Source organism: Eptesicus fuscus, chromosome 18, assembly GCF_027574615.1.
Source record: "Eptesicus fuscus isolate TK198812 chromosome 18, DD_ASM_mEF_20220401, whole genome shotgun sequence".
Classification (NCBI taxonomy): domain Eukaryota; kingdom Metazoa; phylum Chordata; class Mammalia; order Chiroptera; family Vespertilionidae; genus Eptesicus; species Eptesicus fuscus.
Window position 1 is genome coordinate 25,582,994 of NC_072490.1, and position 17,750 is coordinate 25,600,743.

A 17,750-nucleotide genomic window follows, 5' to 3' on the forward strand; every position below is an offset into this window, starting at 1 on the left:
CCGCCCCGGACAGCTCCCGGCCGCCTCCCCGACTTCCCAGCATGCTCCGCGCCGTCTCCCTGACAACGGAGCCAACACTCGCGGCCCGAGGTGGCCCTGGCGCTGAGGTGGTTTCCTGCGGGTCTGCCCGTCGTAGGTCCCAGTTCCAGGCGGCACCCAGTGGATACCCAGGCGCTGCCGCTCCCCCGCCCGACCCGGAAAGGTATGCGAAAGGTGATGGTTTCAGGCTGCCCGGTCGGGGTCCGCATCTCTGGACTTCCAAGCGTTCCGCCGCCTCACTTGCCCCCGGACTGCACACCTCCCGGATCTGCTCCACTCTCCTGAGAAGAAGTGTTAGCGCCCACTCGATGTATATTAAAACCATTTGCACTCGCTTGCTTTTTTCTCGATTCCTTTATTCTCATGCTAACCGTGTCGAGTCACACTCGACATCCGAGTGCAAAAGGTTAACCCACTTGCGAAGACGAAAATTTAAGAAAAGTTGAGGCAGTTATGTTGGTTTTACCCTAAGGTTAGGTGTACCTTTACAATGGGATTCCTGCTTTAGCAGAATCGGGTGTCCAGTCTGCTTTTCTCTCATTTCTCATTACCGGGAAGAGAACACCTTGGCTTCGACTCACGATAAAACACTTCTGTTGTCTTTTGCCGGCGGCCAGATCAGCTCCACTTCCAAGTGTCAGTCTGCACAGGGTGGTAATCTTTCACCTTTCTCACAGTTCCCATCCAACTTTGTCAATGTTCTCTCCTCCCCCTAAACACTCCTACCCCCACGGCTGTGGTTCTGCTGGACACTTATTTGCCCTCACAAAGTTTATTGAACACTTACTATGTGCCAGGCACCCAGGATACAAAGGTAAAGAAGGTGTGTTCCAGGCTCTCAAGTTCGTCCACAACCATTTTTTTAACCTCTCAACCCTCTTTAAAAAAAAAAAAAACAAAAAACTTTATTGTTGAGATTATTACAGATGACCCTCTCCCCCACCCATTGCCCCCTTTCACCCAGTTCCTGCCTTGCCCCAGGTCTTCACCACTCTATTGTCTGTGTCCATAGGTAATGCATACATGCATATAAGATCTTTATTTAATCTCTTCCCGCCTCTCCACCCCCTTCCTTCTGAGAATCGTCAGTCTGTTCCATTTCCATGCCTCTGATGCTGTTTGATTCGCCAGTTTATTCTGTTCATTAGATTTCTTGTTTATTTTGATTTTTAGATTCAATTGTTGATAGGCATGTTTTTGTTGCCATTTTGTTGTTCATATGTTTTTTCTTTTTCTTCTTCCTCTTCTTAAAGAATACCCTTCAGCATTTCATATAATACTGGTTTGGTGGTGGTGAACTCCTTTAGCTTTTTCTTGTCTGTGAAGCTCTTTATCTGACCTTTAATTCTAAATGATAGATTTGCTGGGTAGAGTAATCTTGGTTATAAGTCTTTGCTCTTCATCACTTTGAATATTTCTTGCCATTCTGGCTTGCATAGTTTCTGTTGAGAAATCAGCTGACAGTTGTATGGGCATTCCCTTGTAGGTAACTAACTGCTTTCCTCTTGCTGCTTTTAAGATTCTCTCTTTGTCTTTAGCCCTTGGCATTTTAATTACGATGTGTCTTGGTGTGGGCCTCTTTGGCTTCCTCTTGTTTGGGACTCTTTGTGCTTCCTGGACTTACGGTGTAAGTCTATTTCTTTCACTAGGTAGGGGAAGTTTTCTGTCATTATTTCTTCAAATAGGTTTTCAATATCTTGCTCTCTCTCTTCTTCTGGCACCCCCATAATGCAAATGTTGGTACGCTTGAAGTTGTCCCAGAGGCTTCTTACACTATCTTCAAATTTTTGCGTGTTGTGTGTGTGTGTGTGTGCGCGCTCTTCTGGGTGTTTTTTGCTTCCTCATATTTCAAATCATTGATTTGATTCTCAGAATCCTCTACTCTACTGTTGAATCCCTGTATATTATTCTTTATTTCAGTCAGTGTATGCTTGATTTCTGACTGGTCCTTTTCCATTTTTTGGAGGTTTCTAGGAGATTCTTGAGTAATACCTTTATAACCGTGGTTTTGAACTCTATATCCAGTAGTTTGCTTTCTTCCATTTCTCTCATCAGTAACATCTTTCTTTGTCTTCACATTTTGGCTGCTTCCCTGTGTTTTTTTCTATGTATTGGATAGAGCTGCTATGTCTCCTTGAGTTGATAGAGTGGCCTTGTATAGTATGTGTCCTATAGGACCCAGTGGTTCAGTCTCCCCAGTCACCTGAGCTGGGAGCTCTGGGTACACCCCTTTTGTGGGCTGTGTGTGAGCACAGTCTTGTAGTTGAGACTTGTTTGCTGTTAGTGTCACTGGCAGGAATTGACCTCCAGGCCAATTGGCTGTGAGGACCAGCTGCAACTACAGTGGGAGAGCTCCTGTGCAGGAAACACCCCTATGGAGCAGGACTTGCTTCAGTGGGGCTTTGGCGCTCACTGAGTCTGCCCCTTGAGTGTGTCGCTTATGGGTGTGTAGAGTTGTAATCTGGTATGGACTTACACTGACCATTGGGTTCACTGGCCCTTGGGTCTCCAGGGAGGTGCAAAGTCAGCCACTGCCTGGGGCCACCCAGCAGGAGCTACAGAGAGATCTGCAGATTCCTCCTCTTTGTATTGGGTTTAGAAGTGCCCAGATGAGGTCCAGCTATGAAGTAAGGCAGGCTGGTGCTGGTGCCGGGTCTTGGGCCTGTGGACAAATGGGGCCACATGCTAACCTGACAAGCTCAGGGAAGGCCTGCGTGGCAGTCTTGCAAACTCAGAGACCTAAAGTAACCACAAAGGATGGTCTGAAATTAAACTTTAACTAAAAGCAGTTATGGTGGATAGTTACATCCTAAACCAGTATCTTTACTGACAAGGTCAACCTTTACCTTAACTGAGCCTATCTGTCTTTTTGCATCTGAAATAACATACCCTTGAAATGTCTGGGTAACTTGTAACTTCCCTTTTTTTGGACCCCTTGGGGCACAACCTAATGTGCCTGGGCTGTTATTTGTTCCTGCACCCACCTAAGTATGTGTTTATCATTTTACTTTTTATCCAATCCCAGGGGTTTCCCTGCTTTGCTTTCTCCTGCCTCTCTAGTCTCTCACCAATGGATTTCATGTAACCCACCTACATCCCTCTCCTTTGGTTGCAATGTATAAATACAGATGTAACCCGCCATTCTCCAGAGCATTATCTCAGTTTGTTGAGGTTCTGTTTCCTGGCATATGTCGATAATTTGGCTCAAATAAACACACAAAATTCTTTACAGGTTTCAATGGTTTTTACGTTAACAGGCCTTTTATTGATAGGTTTGTGGATCTCTGACCCAACTGCAGCTTGTTTGAGATTTTAACCTAAGCAAGGACCGGCCATTCATATGCAAAAGCTGCTGCACACAGCTTTGATGGGATTATAAATTGGACTAGGCGGAGACTTAGTGAATTACCAAGGTGGAGCAAACAGAAATGGCTGCCCGTCAGCCCAGTGACCTGTGGCAGCATAGGAACAATGACCCCTGTGATCACCTTTGTCTGGGAGAAAGCTGCTCCCTAGTTCCTGTCCCGATGCCAGGCATTCCAGTTCCTCCTGGTATGTGTCTGTGTCCCCCAGAGCCTCACCCTGGTGCTGGAGCCCAGAGGAAGCGAGACCTTGTAAGTTCAGTTCATGGTGCCGGCCTTTAAAGAGGAACAGCTGGGTCTCCAGCAGCCTCTGTGTCACTGAGCCCCAGTGAGCACTGGTTTTTACAGCCCATAGTTCTTACTGCCCATAGGGGCTTCTTTTCCCAGCTCTGGGACCCTGGGCTGGGGGGCTGGTGTGGGGCTGGGACCCATTGCCCCTTCGGGCGGCCTCCATAGAGGCAATCTCCCTCCCGATTAGAAAAGCAGCACACTTGGGTGCCGGCCCAGCCCGTTCGGCATCTCTGCACCTCCTCCCAGTCTCAGCGTGCTTTCTTCTTTACTTCTTTAGTTGTAGGACTTCCATTCAGCCAGCTTTCCAGCGGTTCTGGGTGATGGTGGTTCTGTATTTTCGTTGTAATTTTGTGTGGTTGTGGGAGGCGGCGAGTGCCGGCGTTTGCCTCCCCTGCCATCTTCTTATCCACAACCTTTTGAGGTGGGGGCCAGGGTACCTTGACAAGTGAACAGATAGTTCTAGAATCTGGACCGTGTGGTACATTCTCAAGAACCAAGTAGCTCTATGGTTACATGGAAGACACGAATGTAATCCATGGCCTAATGGTGGCCTGGGAAGGGAGCAGCAGGGCCGAGTCTGTGAGTTTGGGCCAGAGGGAACCTAGTCCCAAAGTAACGCTGTGGCCTGAGCCAGGCTGTTTAGACACGGCTGGGTTTAAATGTGTTGGGTCCGGGCCCACAGGAGGCAGACCAAGAGATGTTGTGAGAGTTTAAGAAATTCTATCACATTCTCTCACAGCGGGCTGAGACCTGTCTGTGTCAGCACCGAGGGGGTGTTTATGTTCTCCTAGATAGGGACTGGGTCAGGGTTGCATCAGCCAGCTGTGCTAGCTGCCTAAACAGCAGGCCGCCCTTGGAAGATGGCCGGCTATCTGGTGGGTGCACAACTGGGCCAGGTAGAGGGAAGGGACCGAGTGGGTTGGGTGGTGTACCTTATCTTGCTTCTGCAGGTGTAGGCCATTTGCTTTAAGCTACAGAAAAAACTTACAACACCCTAGTTCAGAAAGCATGTGCAAACAGGAGAGGCCAGGGGTAGTACACCCCAACGAAACGCTCCTTTACAATGAGGAGCCGCTGGGAAAATGGACTTCTCAGAGCTGTTCTGTCCATTGCCGAACACGAGGCTTTCATCTCGTCTTTATAGTGAGGAGAATTACCGAGTGGTTCGTCCTGAGGGTCTTTTTCAGTTGAAAAGCTATGAGTCTGCACATTATTTTAACGGCTTACTTTGACCAGAAAGCCCTTGATGCTAGCAGAGGAAGCAAATAAAAGACACATTTGGAGGCCTGCTCTCCAGTTGTTTTTTTCAGCAGTAGATTTTACTAATACTTTCTGTGATCTTGATAATCCCACTTAATTTTTTATTCATTCAGGGATTTTGAGGTATCAGCCTCAGCTCTGAAGTTCCAACTTGTGCTAATACTGTCTTAGTATTGTCATGAGCACATAGCCACTGAGGTGACTTGGTTTCTATCTATTTTTTTCTTCCCTCCCTCCCTCCCCTTTCCCTCCCCTCCTAACCTTCCTTCCTTCTTTCTTTCTTTTCTTTCTTTACCTCTCTGTAGCATGTTTATATTAAGCTAATATTAAAATACAATGTTAGGTTTGAACTGCTTTCTAAAAAATTCTTATCCTCATCCAAGGATTTTTTTCCCTATTAATTTTTAGAGTGGAAGGTAGGAAGGGAAGGAAGGAGAGAAAGAGAAACATCAATGTGAGAGAGACACATCGATTGGTTGCCGCCAGCACCCTGTCCGGGGATCAAACCTGCAACCCATGTATATAACCTTGACCGGAAATAGAACCTGAGACCATTATGTGCCCAGGCGGACACTCTAACCACTGAGCACACCGGCCATGGCTGAACTACTTTTGTGACACTTCTTGTTTCCAATCCAAGGAGATTACTCTCTGTCTAGTGTGTATAACTGAAACTTTAGAAACTGCATCAGAATTTGCTTAGGATGGGAAAAATTTCATTCTGAATCCTCATCGCTTTTCATATCTATTTTAAGAAATGCAAATACTATGGTTTAAAGTCCACAGAAGTGAAAAAGTCTAAAGAAACCAGCACCATGCTCATTTCTGGTTTAATCTTAACTCCATATTTGTTCATCAAAATAGACATATGGTCGGAAGAAAGACTGACAAAAAGGCTGATGCAAAAGTGTAGATTTAAGGAAATGATAATGTTCTTATATTTGAGTGTTTTTAAAAATGTAAGTGGGAAGTATATATCTTAGACAGATTGTTGATCGGAAAATACATATACACTTCAGAACTTTGGGGGAATTTGAGTGTAACTCAGTTTTGCCAAATGTGAATGCCCGGGGGAAGGCTCTCTTCCTATAAAAGACTGTCTTCTGTTGGAATCGTCAGTGTTTCCACCTTGTAAGATTTTTCTTTCAAGTTGTTAACGTTAACCAACATGGTGCCGTTCAGTCCACTAATCAAGGTGCAGGTGTCACTGCCAAAAACGTACACTTTATGCTGGGAATAGTTTAACGTCCTTTAGACCTGACCCCTGGACTTTCCATCTTTAAGGCATTGACTGGCGCAACTTGGAAGAATTCGACCATCTCCTCGGAGACTTGAATGTTAAGTTTCTGTAAACCAAAAAACCAGTTCTCTCACCTTTGGAGCAATGCTGAAATTCCAAGAGGCTGCCAAGTATGTGAGTGGATCAAGGGCCGTTCCCACTTATCCAAAGGCCTTGGTTGCAAGAAGGTATGTGCTGCAATGGAAGCTTGGCAGTGGAAGCTTTGGAACCGTCTACCTGGTTTTAGACAAGAAAGCCAAACGAGGGGAGGAATTGTAAGTAAAAATGCTTCCTGCACATCTTGACTTGGATGCCCGTATGTGCAACTTTTAGCTGATTAAAAATATAGAGTACTCTTCACTCTTTACATTAAAGAATTTAGGAAGAGATAGAAAAGCTCCTTGAATGGTGTCTTCAGTTAAGATTTTAAAAGGCATTTCAGCAGGTGAGTAAAGTACCCAAATGACTTAGAGAAGGGAAATGAGATAGATTATGTGAAAATAAGATTTTTATGCATTCCAGGCTCTCAATTACAAATGGCTTCAATTTAACTTGATTGGGACTTCTTGAATGATAGAATTGTTTATGATGACTGAGTTTTACAAATGTTATGAAATGTAAATAAATGGAAATTCACTTTTGAGGTGACTAGGGTGTGCTAAAGGAACTATGGCATTAATATTCTTTGCCTTTTTTTCTATGGGGTTTTTAAAAGTCTGTAGTTAGACATCCCTCAAATTGGATATTTAAACCAAACATGGGTTCCCATCTAAAATTAGCCTATTTTGCCTTGGACAGTGTAGCTTAGTTGGTTGAGCTTTGTCCCATGCATGGAGAGGTCGGCCGATCGATGTTTCTCCCTCTCACTCTCCCTTCCTCTCTAAAATCAATAAAATATAGCCTGGCTGGCGTGGCTCAGTGGTTGAGCGTTGGCCCATAAACCCAAAGGTCATGGGTTTGATTCCTGGTCAGGGCACATGCCCAGGTGGCAGGCTCCATCCCCAGTGTGGGGCGAGCAGGAGGCAGCCCATTGGTGATTCTCTCTGATCACTGATGTTTCTCTCCCTCTCCCTCTCCCTCTCCTTTCTCATCTCTCAGATCAATAAAAAAACACACACACAAAAAAATCAATAAAATATAACTAAAATATAGATATATTGTCTTACATATAATTATCACTCAGTAACAGTTTGAGATTCATCTTATAAACAATTCAAGTTAAGAAATAATTAAAGGATGCCTAATAAAACATAATCTAATCATCACCCAATAACTTATAATTAGAGCACTCTATTAAACAGAAGTTTTTCTTTTGCATTCCACTTTTAAGAGAGAAAAATCTGTCGAAGAAATCTGATGTCAAGCATGCAATTTTGATAACTTCTTCAAGGAACTTTCTAGAGATTATAAAAATTCTGTATTCTTTTGTAGCTCTATAACTCCCAAAAGAAATTTCTCCTCAGAATGTTAACTTTTTTAGCTGTATAACATAACATATATATTAATTCTCACCTGAGGCTATTTTTCCATTGATTTTTTTTTTTTTTTTTTAGAGAGAGTGGAAGGGAGGGGGAGAGATAGAGAGAAACACTGATTGGTTACCTCCCCCACACACTCCAACCAGGGCCAGGGATTGAGCCTGAAACCTAGGTACGTGTTCTTGACAGAAATCAACCCTGGGACCCTTCAGTCTGCAGGCCGATGGTCTATCCACTGAGCCAAACTAGCTAAGGCTAAACTCACCTTTTTTTTAGATTCTTTCCCTAGAGTGTTGGCAGTTGAACCTTTAGTTTGTGAGCAAAGCACATTAATTAGCACCACCCATTCTCGAGCAATTTAGTTGGGTAAGGTTTTAAATTCTGTTTTACACATTAGGCCATAAGCACAGGTTAATGTTAGATATGGCTAGAAAAATTAATTCTTTTTTTTACATTTTTATAATTTTATGAATGCTGTTCCCTTAATAGGTCAGAGTAGATCTGACACTCCTCTTATTGTTTGCAGACACACCCCTAACCTTTTGAGATAATAAGGAAAGGGCATCATACTTTTACATACCACACTATCTCTTGGTATTACTTATTATAGGAGTGACTTAGGTAGGCCATGAGTCTAAGATGGTCTGTAGGATACTTGTTACTAGTCTTTGTGAAATATAGGTCCATATATGTACTTATAGATTAATCAAAGAACTTGACAAAATGGAACAGTTATACAGTGTTTCTAACTTTTCCATCAGTGCACTGCAATTTTATCATTATGCCACTTGGGGGCACCATTCTACCACTGACATTTTTCATATACTGTGAATTTGTGAATTTTAATTACAAGGTAATTACCACATTCCTTTACATTTTTATTGACTTTCTGTTTTAGCTATGCAAATAAAAAGGCTCTACAGCCATTACACTTGATTAATTTATATTTGAGGACAGTTTTCTTTTTGGCATTTCTGTTTTAGTTATCACAGTAGAATAAAATTAAACTTAAAATGAGCAGAGAATGGGATAGAGCTTTTTCCTTTATTTTATTCTGCATCATGAAATTTATAAAACAATATTTGGGAATATTTTCTTTCGTAATTATAGAAACTCTGGTATAATGTGTGTGAGGAAAGGTAGTTCTAATGCTAGTTCATAATTTTATGTTTTTATTAATCTGTCCAAAATTTATTTAAAAAAAATTTTTAATCTAATTAATGAAGAACCAAGCTCCAATCACTAAGAAGTGATGGGCATTCTGGGTCTTTCAACTGGAGCATATTGAGCCAGTTATGAATTATGGCCACATTTGCTGAGATTCTCAGTTGTAATTAGAAAAAAAAAAAAAAGAACTTCATCCATTTCAAGTTTATTTCTGACACATTGAGAAATTGGTTTTCATACTGTAAGAAATGAACCAAAAAGCTTCCCTTCATGAGTACATTTTCACTATTTATAAAAAAGGACATTATTTCTTCTTAGAGAATTAATACATTGATTATAGTAGTCTGACATTGTCAAACAATTGAAAATGAGTAATAGTTCTTACTGGAATGCATGGATTTTATATTTGAAATAAGCTTTCAGTGACTCAGAATGTGACAGTAATTTCTATTTAATAGCCGATAGCCTTCAGCAAAGCTAGTGTTTGTGTATTGCACCTACTAACACCTATTCATGGATTTTCTGTGTGATTTATGTAATCATTTTAACGTATCCTTACTTTGAGTTTTGAGTTGCAAGCAGAACATCAGTAGATTTAGTGCATCCAACCTTGAGCCCCGTCTGTGTACACTTATTAAAGCTATTATTTCTATATTATGACCAGGAATTCTCTCCAGTGGGTATCTGTGAAGGGTAAATCGGGTGATCGAGTGGGCTGAGTTAACTTAATAAGATTCAGTGGTCTATATGGTAGAGGGTTATGAAAGCAATTTGGAGGAAACTAACAATTTCTTTCCATTTTGCTGTTTCAGAAAAGAGTTTTCTTCAGTGTTTCATTATAGTGATAAGGTCTCTTTTCCTGAAAATCTTCAATCTTTTAAGAGGGATTATAATATGAAAGAATATTAAAATCTCTCTTAAAATAGCTTGTGTTCTGCAAGATCTTGTGCTTAGGCTCCTCCTAGGTAAACCTGAAAAGTATAAATTTGAACTTGTACTTCACTTTGGGCTTTGCCAGCTCCCTGTCTGGGATAAGGTCAACCTCTGAGCTTATGGCCATCTTATAACATTTAAGGTTTGGGAGATGAAAGGGAAAAAGAAGAAACTGCAATGGTGTGCACAGGTACTTTGACTTATCTAGATCGTGGTAATGAAATTGATATTCTGGAGCAAATAATTTACATTTTCCCGAGGCTGCTTTGCTGCATATATTAGCATAAAAGAAGCTATGGGCTTTTTATCTGGTTTTTAATATTTACAGATGAGAAATGATTAAAAAAATGAAGTATTTTGGGATGCGTAGGATGCAGGGAAATCCTCAGTTTCATCGTGGCTTGGGCAGGGGGCCAATAAAAGCCAGCTTTGAACACTGAATCACCAACAAGCATTTAGAAAGAAGTCAGTAGCATGCAAAAGTCTTTTAAAAAATGCTTTAAAATTATTACTATTGTTTGAAAGAAAACAAAAGTGATTTATTTAAAACAGATGGATTGTTGACAGGAAAGGAGTTTAGACAAATCACTATAATATAGTTATTAGATTTTCAGACTAGCAGTTTAAATTCTTTATTTATCCCACTCTGTTATTCTGATGTATTGTTTGGGTGGATTTGTGAGTAGGGAACCTAATGGTTTTGCTAACACTGAATAATATACCCCCAGGAAATAAGGAATATAATTTGTCATTTAAATGTATGAGATGGGGAATATCTAAGCAATTTTAGTAAGTAATAATTTTAAAAATGTAATTGGGTATGCTGGTCTCTTTGTCATTGCTGACTACCCCACATTTTAAAAACACAAGATTTGTGTAAGCCTATTATTTTAAAGATTATTTTGTCTCATTTATTCAGTAAATAAAACAAAACACTTAAAGGATGAGTGTGTAATATGTAAGAACAAAACTTTATGGTTGCAGTATAGTTAAAGCCCACCCTCTCCCCTCCCCCCAAAAAAGACTTTTTTGGTAAGATGTATTATAGCAAAGACTGAGCTAACTTTTAAAAAATATCTTTTTTTTAATTGATTTTCTGAAAGGAAGGGAGAGGAAGAGATAGAAACATCAATGATAAGAGAGAACCATTGATTGGCTGCCTCCTGCATGCCCCCTACTGGGGGTTGAGCCCGAAACCCAGGCATGTGCCTGTGACCGGAATCAAACCCAGGACCTTTCAGTCTGCAGGCCGATGCTCTATCCACTGAGCCAAACTATCTAGGGCCTGAGCTAATTTTTAATAGACTGCAGAGGAACATCAATAACCAAATTCAGGATTTGTAATGGTTGATGTCAGAATATTTTGGGGAACTAACTTTAATTTCCTGACCCCAAAGTAAGCATGACACTATGAAGTGTAATCTGTAACGAACCCTTCTTGTTCTTGGTTCTGTTCAAGCAGCCTTCTTGGGAGACTTTTCCCACCAATAGTTTTTGGCGGGTCAAACAGCCCAGCACTCTGCCTGGCACACAGCAGGGAGTTCTCTATCACCATTTACTCCCACAGGATCAGCGAGGGAAGCATCTTCTCTCTCAGTCCTTTCATTCTGAAATGACCAGGTTCCTTTTTTGACATATGCATTGACCCAGGAGTAGGTGTGAGCAGATTTTGGCTAGCTCCCACCTCTATAATGATTTTGAACTGAAAATTTGAATTGTGGCATCATCTGTCTATATCATAAAAGGCCTGTGGTCGTCACGCCATAACGGCGGAACGACCAAACAACCGGTCACCAGGAGGTGCTAGAGCACCTCATGGGCTCTGCTCCCATCTTACCCCCCGGGGTGCCAGCTGCGTAGGTGGAGCGTCGCGGGGTGCTGGCAGTGATGGTGGAGCATCACGGGGTGCCAGCAGTGTCAGCGGAGCATCGTGGGGTGCGCCGGCAGTGTCCGTGGCGCGTGCAAGGTGTTGCGGGGTGGCGGACAGGGCCCTGATGGCAGGCTAGGCCTAGGGGACCCTACACGTGCACGATTTAATCATGGGCTGGGCCTCTAGTCCTATGTGATAAAAGTGTAGTATGCAAATTGTCCCCTCTACCAGGAGTTCATCTGGGAGTTTGACCAGGGGGCGGGGCTGGCCAGGGGAAGGGAGGGAGGCCCCACCGGCAGCCAACAGCCGCTAGGGACCCTACCAGTGCACAAATTGCGTGCACTGGACCTCTAGTTTTTATATAACTTGGAATTGGATACACCTATAACTTCAACGTAGAAGAAGCAGGAAGGAGAAAACTCTCACATTAAAATTAGTTCTGGCTCATGTTATTACTCTTGAGCTGATTTTACTGGGGGAAAAAGTTTGGTTGCTATGGCATACATGTCTAAATAGCATACATGTCTAAATAGTAAACTTATGGTGATGTACATGAATTGAAGGTCAACAGGGGAGAAAAGCAACAATCCTTATATTACCATTAATTTCTCAGTTAATTATTTCTAAGCTTCGTTTTAGAACTAGTGATTTATAAACTTATATTTATATGTTAAATAGAAATAGTTGACACAAAAGAGTTCTAAAAAGAGCTTGTATACTACATTAATTGTTCATTGTATAAATAATTTTATGTAGGATTAAAAATAAACAATATTATATAGGACCTTCATTGCTTTAAAATACTGTAAAATTGAATGTCTGGTCCATAGTTTATAAAAAAACACAATCACTCATTATTTCTCAGCTGCTTTCATAGCCCCTATTACCAGATACTCCTAAGTATGAATGAACAATTATGAAATCTTTCACATGCTGTAGAACATACTTACTTGTACAGGACTGCTGTTATTTCATCGTTATGTGAAAAACCCACCCAAAGTTTTAGTCATGGAAAAAGCAAACCCTGTGGGGGGATGAGAAGAAATAAATCAAAGAATTTATATACTTACTAGAGGCCAGGTGCACGAATTTATGCACAGGTGGGGTCCCTCGGCCTGGCTGGTGATCGGGGCCAATTGGGGCTGGCCCGCTGGGGGTTGGGGGCGGGAAGGACCGTGGGAGGTTGGCCAGCCACCAGATGTTGGCTGTGGGAATGCACTGACCACCAGGGGGCAGCTCCTGCATTGAGCGTCTGTCCATTGGTGGTCAGTGCGCGTCATAGCTACCGGCCGGTCATCTGGTCATAACGGTCGCTTAGGCTTTTATGTATATAGGTATGCATAGCCCATGGACACAGGCAATAGGGTAGTGACTGGAGGGGGGGGGAGAGGAAATGGGAGATATTTGTAATTCTATCAACAATAAAAAGTGTCCTATCTAATAATAGACAAATATGCAAATTGACCATACCTCCGACACACCCACAAGCCACGCCCACAAGCCACACCCACCATCCAATCAGAGCGAGTATGCAAATTAACCCAAACCAAGATGGCTACAGCCACAGAGAGCAAGGTTTCCTAGGTAACAGAGGAAGCCACGCTTTCTGCCAGCCATTGCAGGCCTAAGCCTCCACTCAAGCTACAAAGTTTCAATTATAGAAGGTAAACAAATTCAAACAAATGGCGGCAGAATGGAGCTTGAGAGAGCAGGCAAGGGTTGCTGCCGGCAACAGGGGAAGCAAAGCTTTCTGTACACCCTGGCCAGGCCCACCCGCTTAAGGCAACAAAGTTTCAATTATAACCCCAACACAAATGGCTGCCAGCCTCAGAGGGAGCCCCAGGCTTGGCTCTGCTCCAGGCTACAAAGTTTCAATTGTAGAAGGAAAATAAATTCCAGATACCAGGGCCTCCACTTGCATTGCCAGGGGTTGTGGCCCGCCTGCAAACCACCACAGGCCCCTCACTCAGGCCGCCCCACACCCCAAGAGAACCCCCACCTGATCCGGGACACCCTTCAGGGCAAACCAGCTGGCCCCCACCCCTGTACCAGGCCTCTATCCTATCTAATAAAAGAGTACTATGCAGATTGATCATCACTGCAACACACAATATAGCTGCCCCCATGTGGTCAAAGATCCTGCCCCCATGTGGACACAAGATGGCCACCACAAGATGGCCAGCAGGAGAGGGCAGTTGGGTGGCATCCAGCCTTCAAGGGAGGGCAGTTGAGAAGGACCAGGCCTGCAAGGGAGGGCAGTTGGAGGTGATCAACCCTGCAGGAGAGGGCAGTTAGGGGTAACCAGGCCGGCAGAGGAGGGAAGTTGGGGGCAAACAGGCTGGCAGCAGAGTGGTTAGGGGGTGATCAGGCTGGCAGGCACAAGCGGTTAGGGGCAATCAGGAAGGCAGGCAGGCAAGCAGTTGGGAGCCAGCAGTCCTGGATTGTGAGAGGGCAGTCAGACATCCCTTGAGGGGTCCCAGATTGGAGAGGGTACAGGCTGGGCTGAGGGACAACCCCCTCCGTGCATGAATTTCATGCACCGGGCCTCTAGTAATAAATAAATAACAATCTTGTATAATAAAAGGCTAATGTACAAATCGACCGAACAGCAGAAGACTGGTTGCTATGATGCGCATTGACCACCAGGAGGCAGACGCTCAATGCAGGAGATGCCCCTGGTAGAGGGGGAGGACCACTCAGCCAGAAGCAGGGCTCACAGCTGGCTAGCACAGCAGCAGTGGCAGAGCCTCTCCCACCTCCAAGGCAGCACTAAGGATGTTCAATGCTGGCTTAGGGAGCTTCTCCTGCCTCTGTGGCAGCACTAAGGATATCCAGGGGAGCGGGCCTAAGCCATCAGTCAGACATCCCCCGAGGGCTCCTGGACTGCAAGAGGGCACAGGCCGGGCTGAGGGACCCCCCCCCCCCCGAGTGCACAAATTTTGTGCACCAGGCCTCTAGTATTAAAAATAATAAAAAATAAAATTATGATGTAAAGAAAAAAGAAAACCCTGGGTGTGAGGGGACTTTTGGGAATAATGGGCATGCTTGTTATCATGATTGTGGAGATGGTCTCATGGGCATATTCATAAGTCAAAATTTATCAAGTGTTTTGATATCTTAATAAATGTGTTTAGGAAATGTGTGATATATGAAAACCTCCAAGATTGCTAAACTGGTTGATTTTGCAGTTACTAGTGATAATCATTGTGAAATTTTATAGTTTAAGCTCTATGCTGCTTTTTAAAAAAATATATTTTTTTTATTGATTTCAGAGAGAAAGGGAGAGGGAGAGAGAAACATCAATGAGAGAGAATCATTGATTGGCTGCCTTCTGCACACCCCGTACTGGGGAATTGAGCCCGCAACCCGGACATGTGCTCTTAACCGGAATCGAACCCGGGGCCCTTCAGTCCGCAGGCCAACGCTCTATCCACTGATCCAAACCAGCCAGGGCTATGTTGCTTTTTAACCTTTGGATTCAGGCCAATCTTGTTTTTAGTTCAGAGAAAAACTATAGGCTTTGTTTCCTATGACCTTTACTGAGCAAGTGAGGAAAGAAGGTTAAAGTGTAAGTTGATACTCTTGTCCTATGTTCTAGGTTGCCAAATTTCTAAGAGTGGAAAATTGGGGATATTGAAACTTTAATTAGAATGTGTTTGGGTGCCAGTTTTCTCAGCTTCTCCCATATGTGATAGGCACTCAGCATTTTAACGAGAGTTTGATTGATGTTCCTAATTTCCTATTAGTTTGGATTTGGAGAAACCCTTAAAAAACCAGGCAGCTCTACCTGCCTTCCCCAGGGGAGATTTGAGGAAGATTTGTGGCCTGACAGCCCTTCCTTCCCTCTCTCCCTTCTCTCCCTGTATCTTTCATCTCATGGGCCTTGCAGAAATCAGATACTGTGGGTTTCCGGCCAAAATCAGCCCATCCCCTTTTTACAACATTGGGTTTGCTACTTGTTGATCAGCTGCTTTTAATTCCTGTGCTCTTTCCAAGATATTTCAGCACAATGATTATTGAGCTCTAAGGAGTAGTTTCTATTATTTTTAGAATTGTTTTAGAAGTGAAAATTACAAGAAGGATCAATGAGTGATGTGATTTGCAAGGCCGTTTAATATCACTTAGGTAGTGAAGCATTTGGATGTTCGATATGGATGGGGCTTGACACATACGTAAAGTTGAATTTTAAGTAAGCCTTGCTATCTTTTTCTTTTTAAATCCTCATCCGAGGATATTTTTCCATGGATTTTTAGAGAGAGTGGAAGAGAGAGGGAAAGACAGAAAGAAATATCAATGTGAGAGGAACACACATCAGTTCAACACTAGTTTTCAGTTCAGCTAGCAAAGGTTGTCCTCAGCTGATGACAAATGTCCTGGTCTGATGGGTGAAGAGGTCAGGTCTCAGTAATCCATACCCACACTTGGCAGACACTAGGGTACCCTGTGGGGACTTATACTTTATACAGTTTCAAAAGGCATTAATACGGCCCCTCATTGAAAAGCACACGCTGAGAGGCACTAACTACCCAGGCCTCTGCAGCGTGGGGTAATTGTGGGGTGTCCCCTCAGCTGCTGCCTCTGGCTCGTATTATGCTATTAGCTAGGCTCACGCCAGGATTCCTTGGAAACTGTGTGCCCGCCTGAATAATTTATTGCCCAGTGATCAATTATTCATAACTCATTATTACAACGGCAATCAAACCTGAAGGCGGAATCATTCTGCCACTTAGGAACCTCCAGCAGATCGTCCGGAGACTGCAGTCCCCACTGCCTGTTTGTTTCTCTGAAGGGATTCCAGAGGGAACAGCCCTCCGAAGGAGAGTTGATGAAAGCAGTAAGGAGCGGCCCCCTTGCTGGTCATGCTGCATTGGTTCAGCTCCTCACGCTGTTTCTGTCTTTTTAATTCTGGCCTTGGTTATGCCTAGAAATAAAATTGCCGTTTGAGAGAACTTGGGAGACATTAATGGCACTGTTGGTTTATTGAATCATTCTAAGGAGGTAAACAAGGATACAGAACTTGTCGTTAGGATATCTTTTCAGGGCTAAAATGCAGGTACTTGTAGTACATTTTATTGACATTAGTCATATTACATTTGCTTGTTCCATCAAAGTAGTGTATTTTTTTTCTTCTTTATTGATTAAGGTATTACATATGTATCCTTATCGTCCCATTGCCCCTCCCACCCCCCCTACTCATGCCCTCACCCCCCTGTTGTCTGTGTCCATTGGTTAGGCTTATAATGCATGCATACAAGTCCTTTGGTTGATCTCTCCCCCTTACCCCACCCTCCCCTACCTTCCCTCTGAGGTTTGATGGTCTGATCGATGCTTTTATTGGACCATAGCTTTCATAGAAAGAAAACTCATGTTTTGCCCTAACTGGTTTGGCTCAGTGGATAGAGCATCGGTCTGCGGACTGAAGGGTCCCAGGTTCGATTCCGGTCAAGGGCATGTGCCTTGGTTGCGGGCGCATCCCAAGTGGGGGATGTGCAAGAGGCAGCTGAATCGATGTTTCTCTTTCATCGATGTTTCTAGCTCTCTGTCCCTCTCCTTTCCTCTCTGTAAAAAATCAATAAAATATATTAAAAAAAAAAAAGAAAACTCATGTTTTTCACATGTTATATAAAAATGATAAAAGTGCAGTGAAAGTACACCCAAAAGAAGCCTAATTATTTTTTAAATTTAGGAAATGTAATAGGAAATTGTTTGGCTTAAGCCAGACTGATTTATTTTATGATCATCATTTAAAAAATATTTATTAGAAATAATTGGAGAGTTTGAAACTCCAGTTACTTTGGGCTGTAAAGCAGAGGTTTGGTTTGTTGTTAAGGTTTGGCTTATCCTTGGACACTGGTATTGAAGAATGGGCAGAAGTCTGTGACGCTTCACATTCTGAGTTGCCATTTCAGTGTTGTGGTACTTTCTATGTGGTCACTTCCAAAAAGTAAGTCAGCACAGATATTGAGCATGAGAGTTCTAAGACCCTGGGGTAAACCTTGCCATATTATCTTTTTTTTATTATTTTAAAACTAGAGGCCCAGTGCACGAAATTCATCCCCTCAGCCCAGCCT

At 43.1% G+C, this 17,750-nt stretch overlaps 1 protein-coding gene across 5 annotated transcripts in view; it reads left to right on the forward strand.

Moving 5' to 3' along the window:
* The first annotated feature begins 76 nt into the window (after positions 1 to 76).
* The window catches only part of NEK11 (NIMA related kinase 11), a 193,325-nt gene continuing 175,651 nt past the window's right edge, over positions 77 to 17,750 (forward strand). For all 5 annotated transcript variants that reach the window (XR_008558849.1, XM_054729552.1, XM_028129297.2 and 2 more), the window contains exons 1-2: positions 77 to 202; positions 6,237 to 6,506. Coding sequence is in view for 4 of the 5 variants with exons in the window: in XM_054729552.1 (XP_054585527.1) it covers positions 6,337 to 6,506 (170 nt within the window). In the remaining variant the exon portion in view is untranslated. The remainder of the gene's footprint in view (positions 203 to 6,236; positions 6,507 to 17,750) is intronic.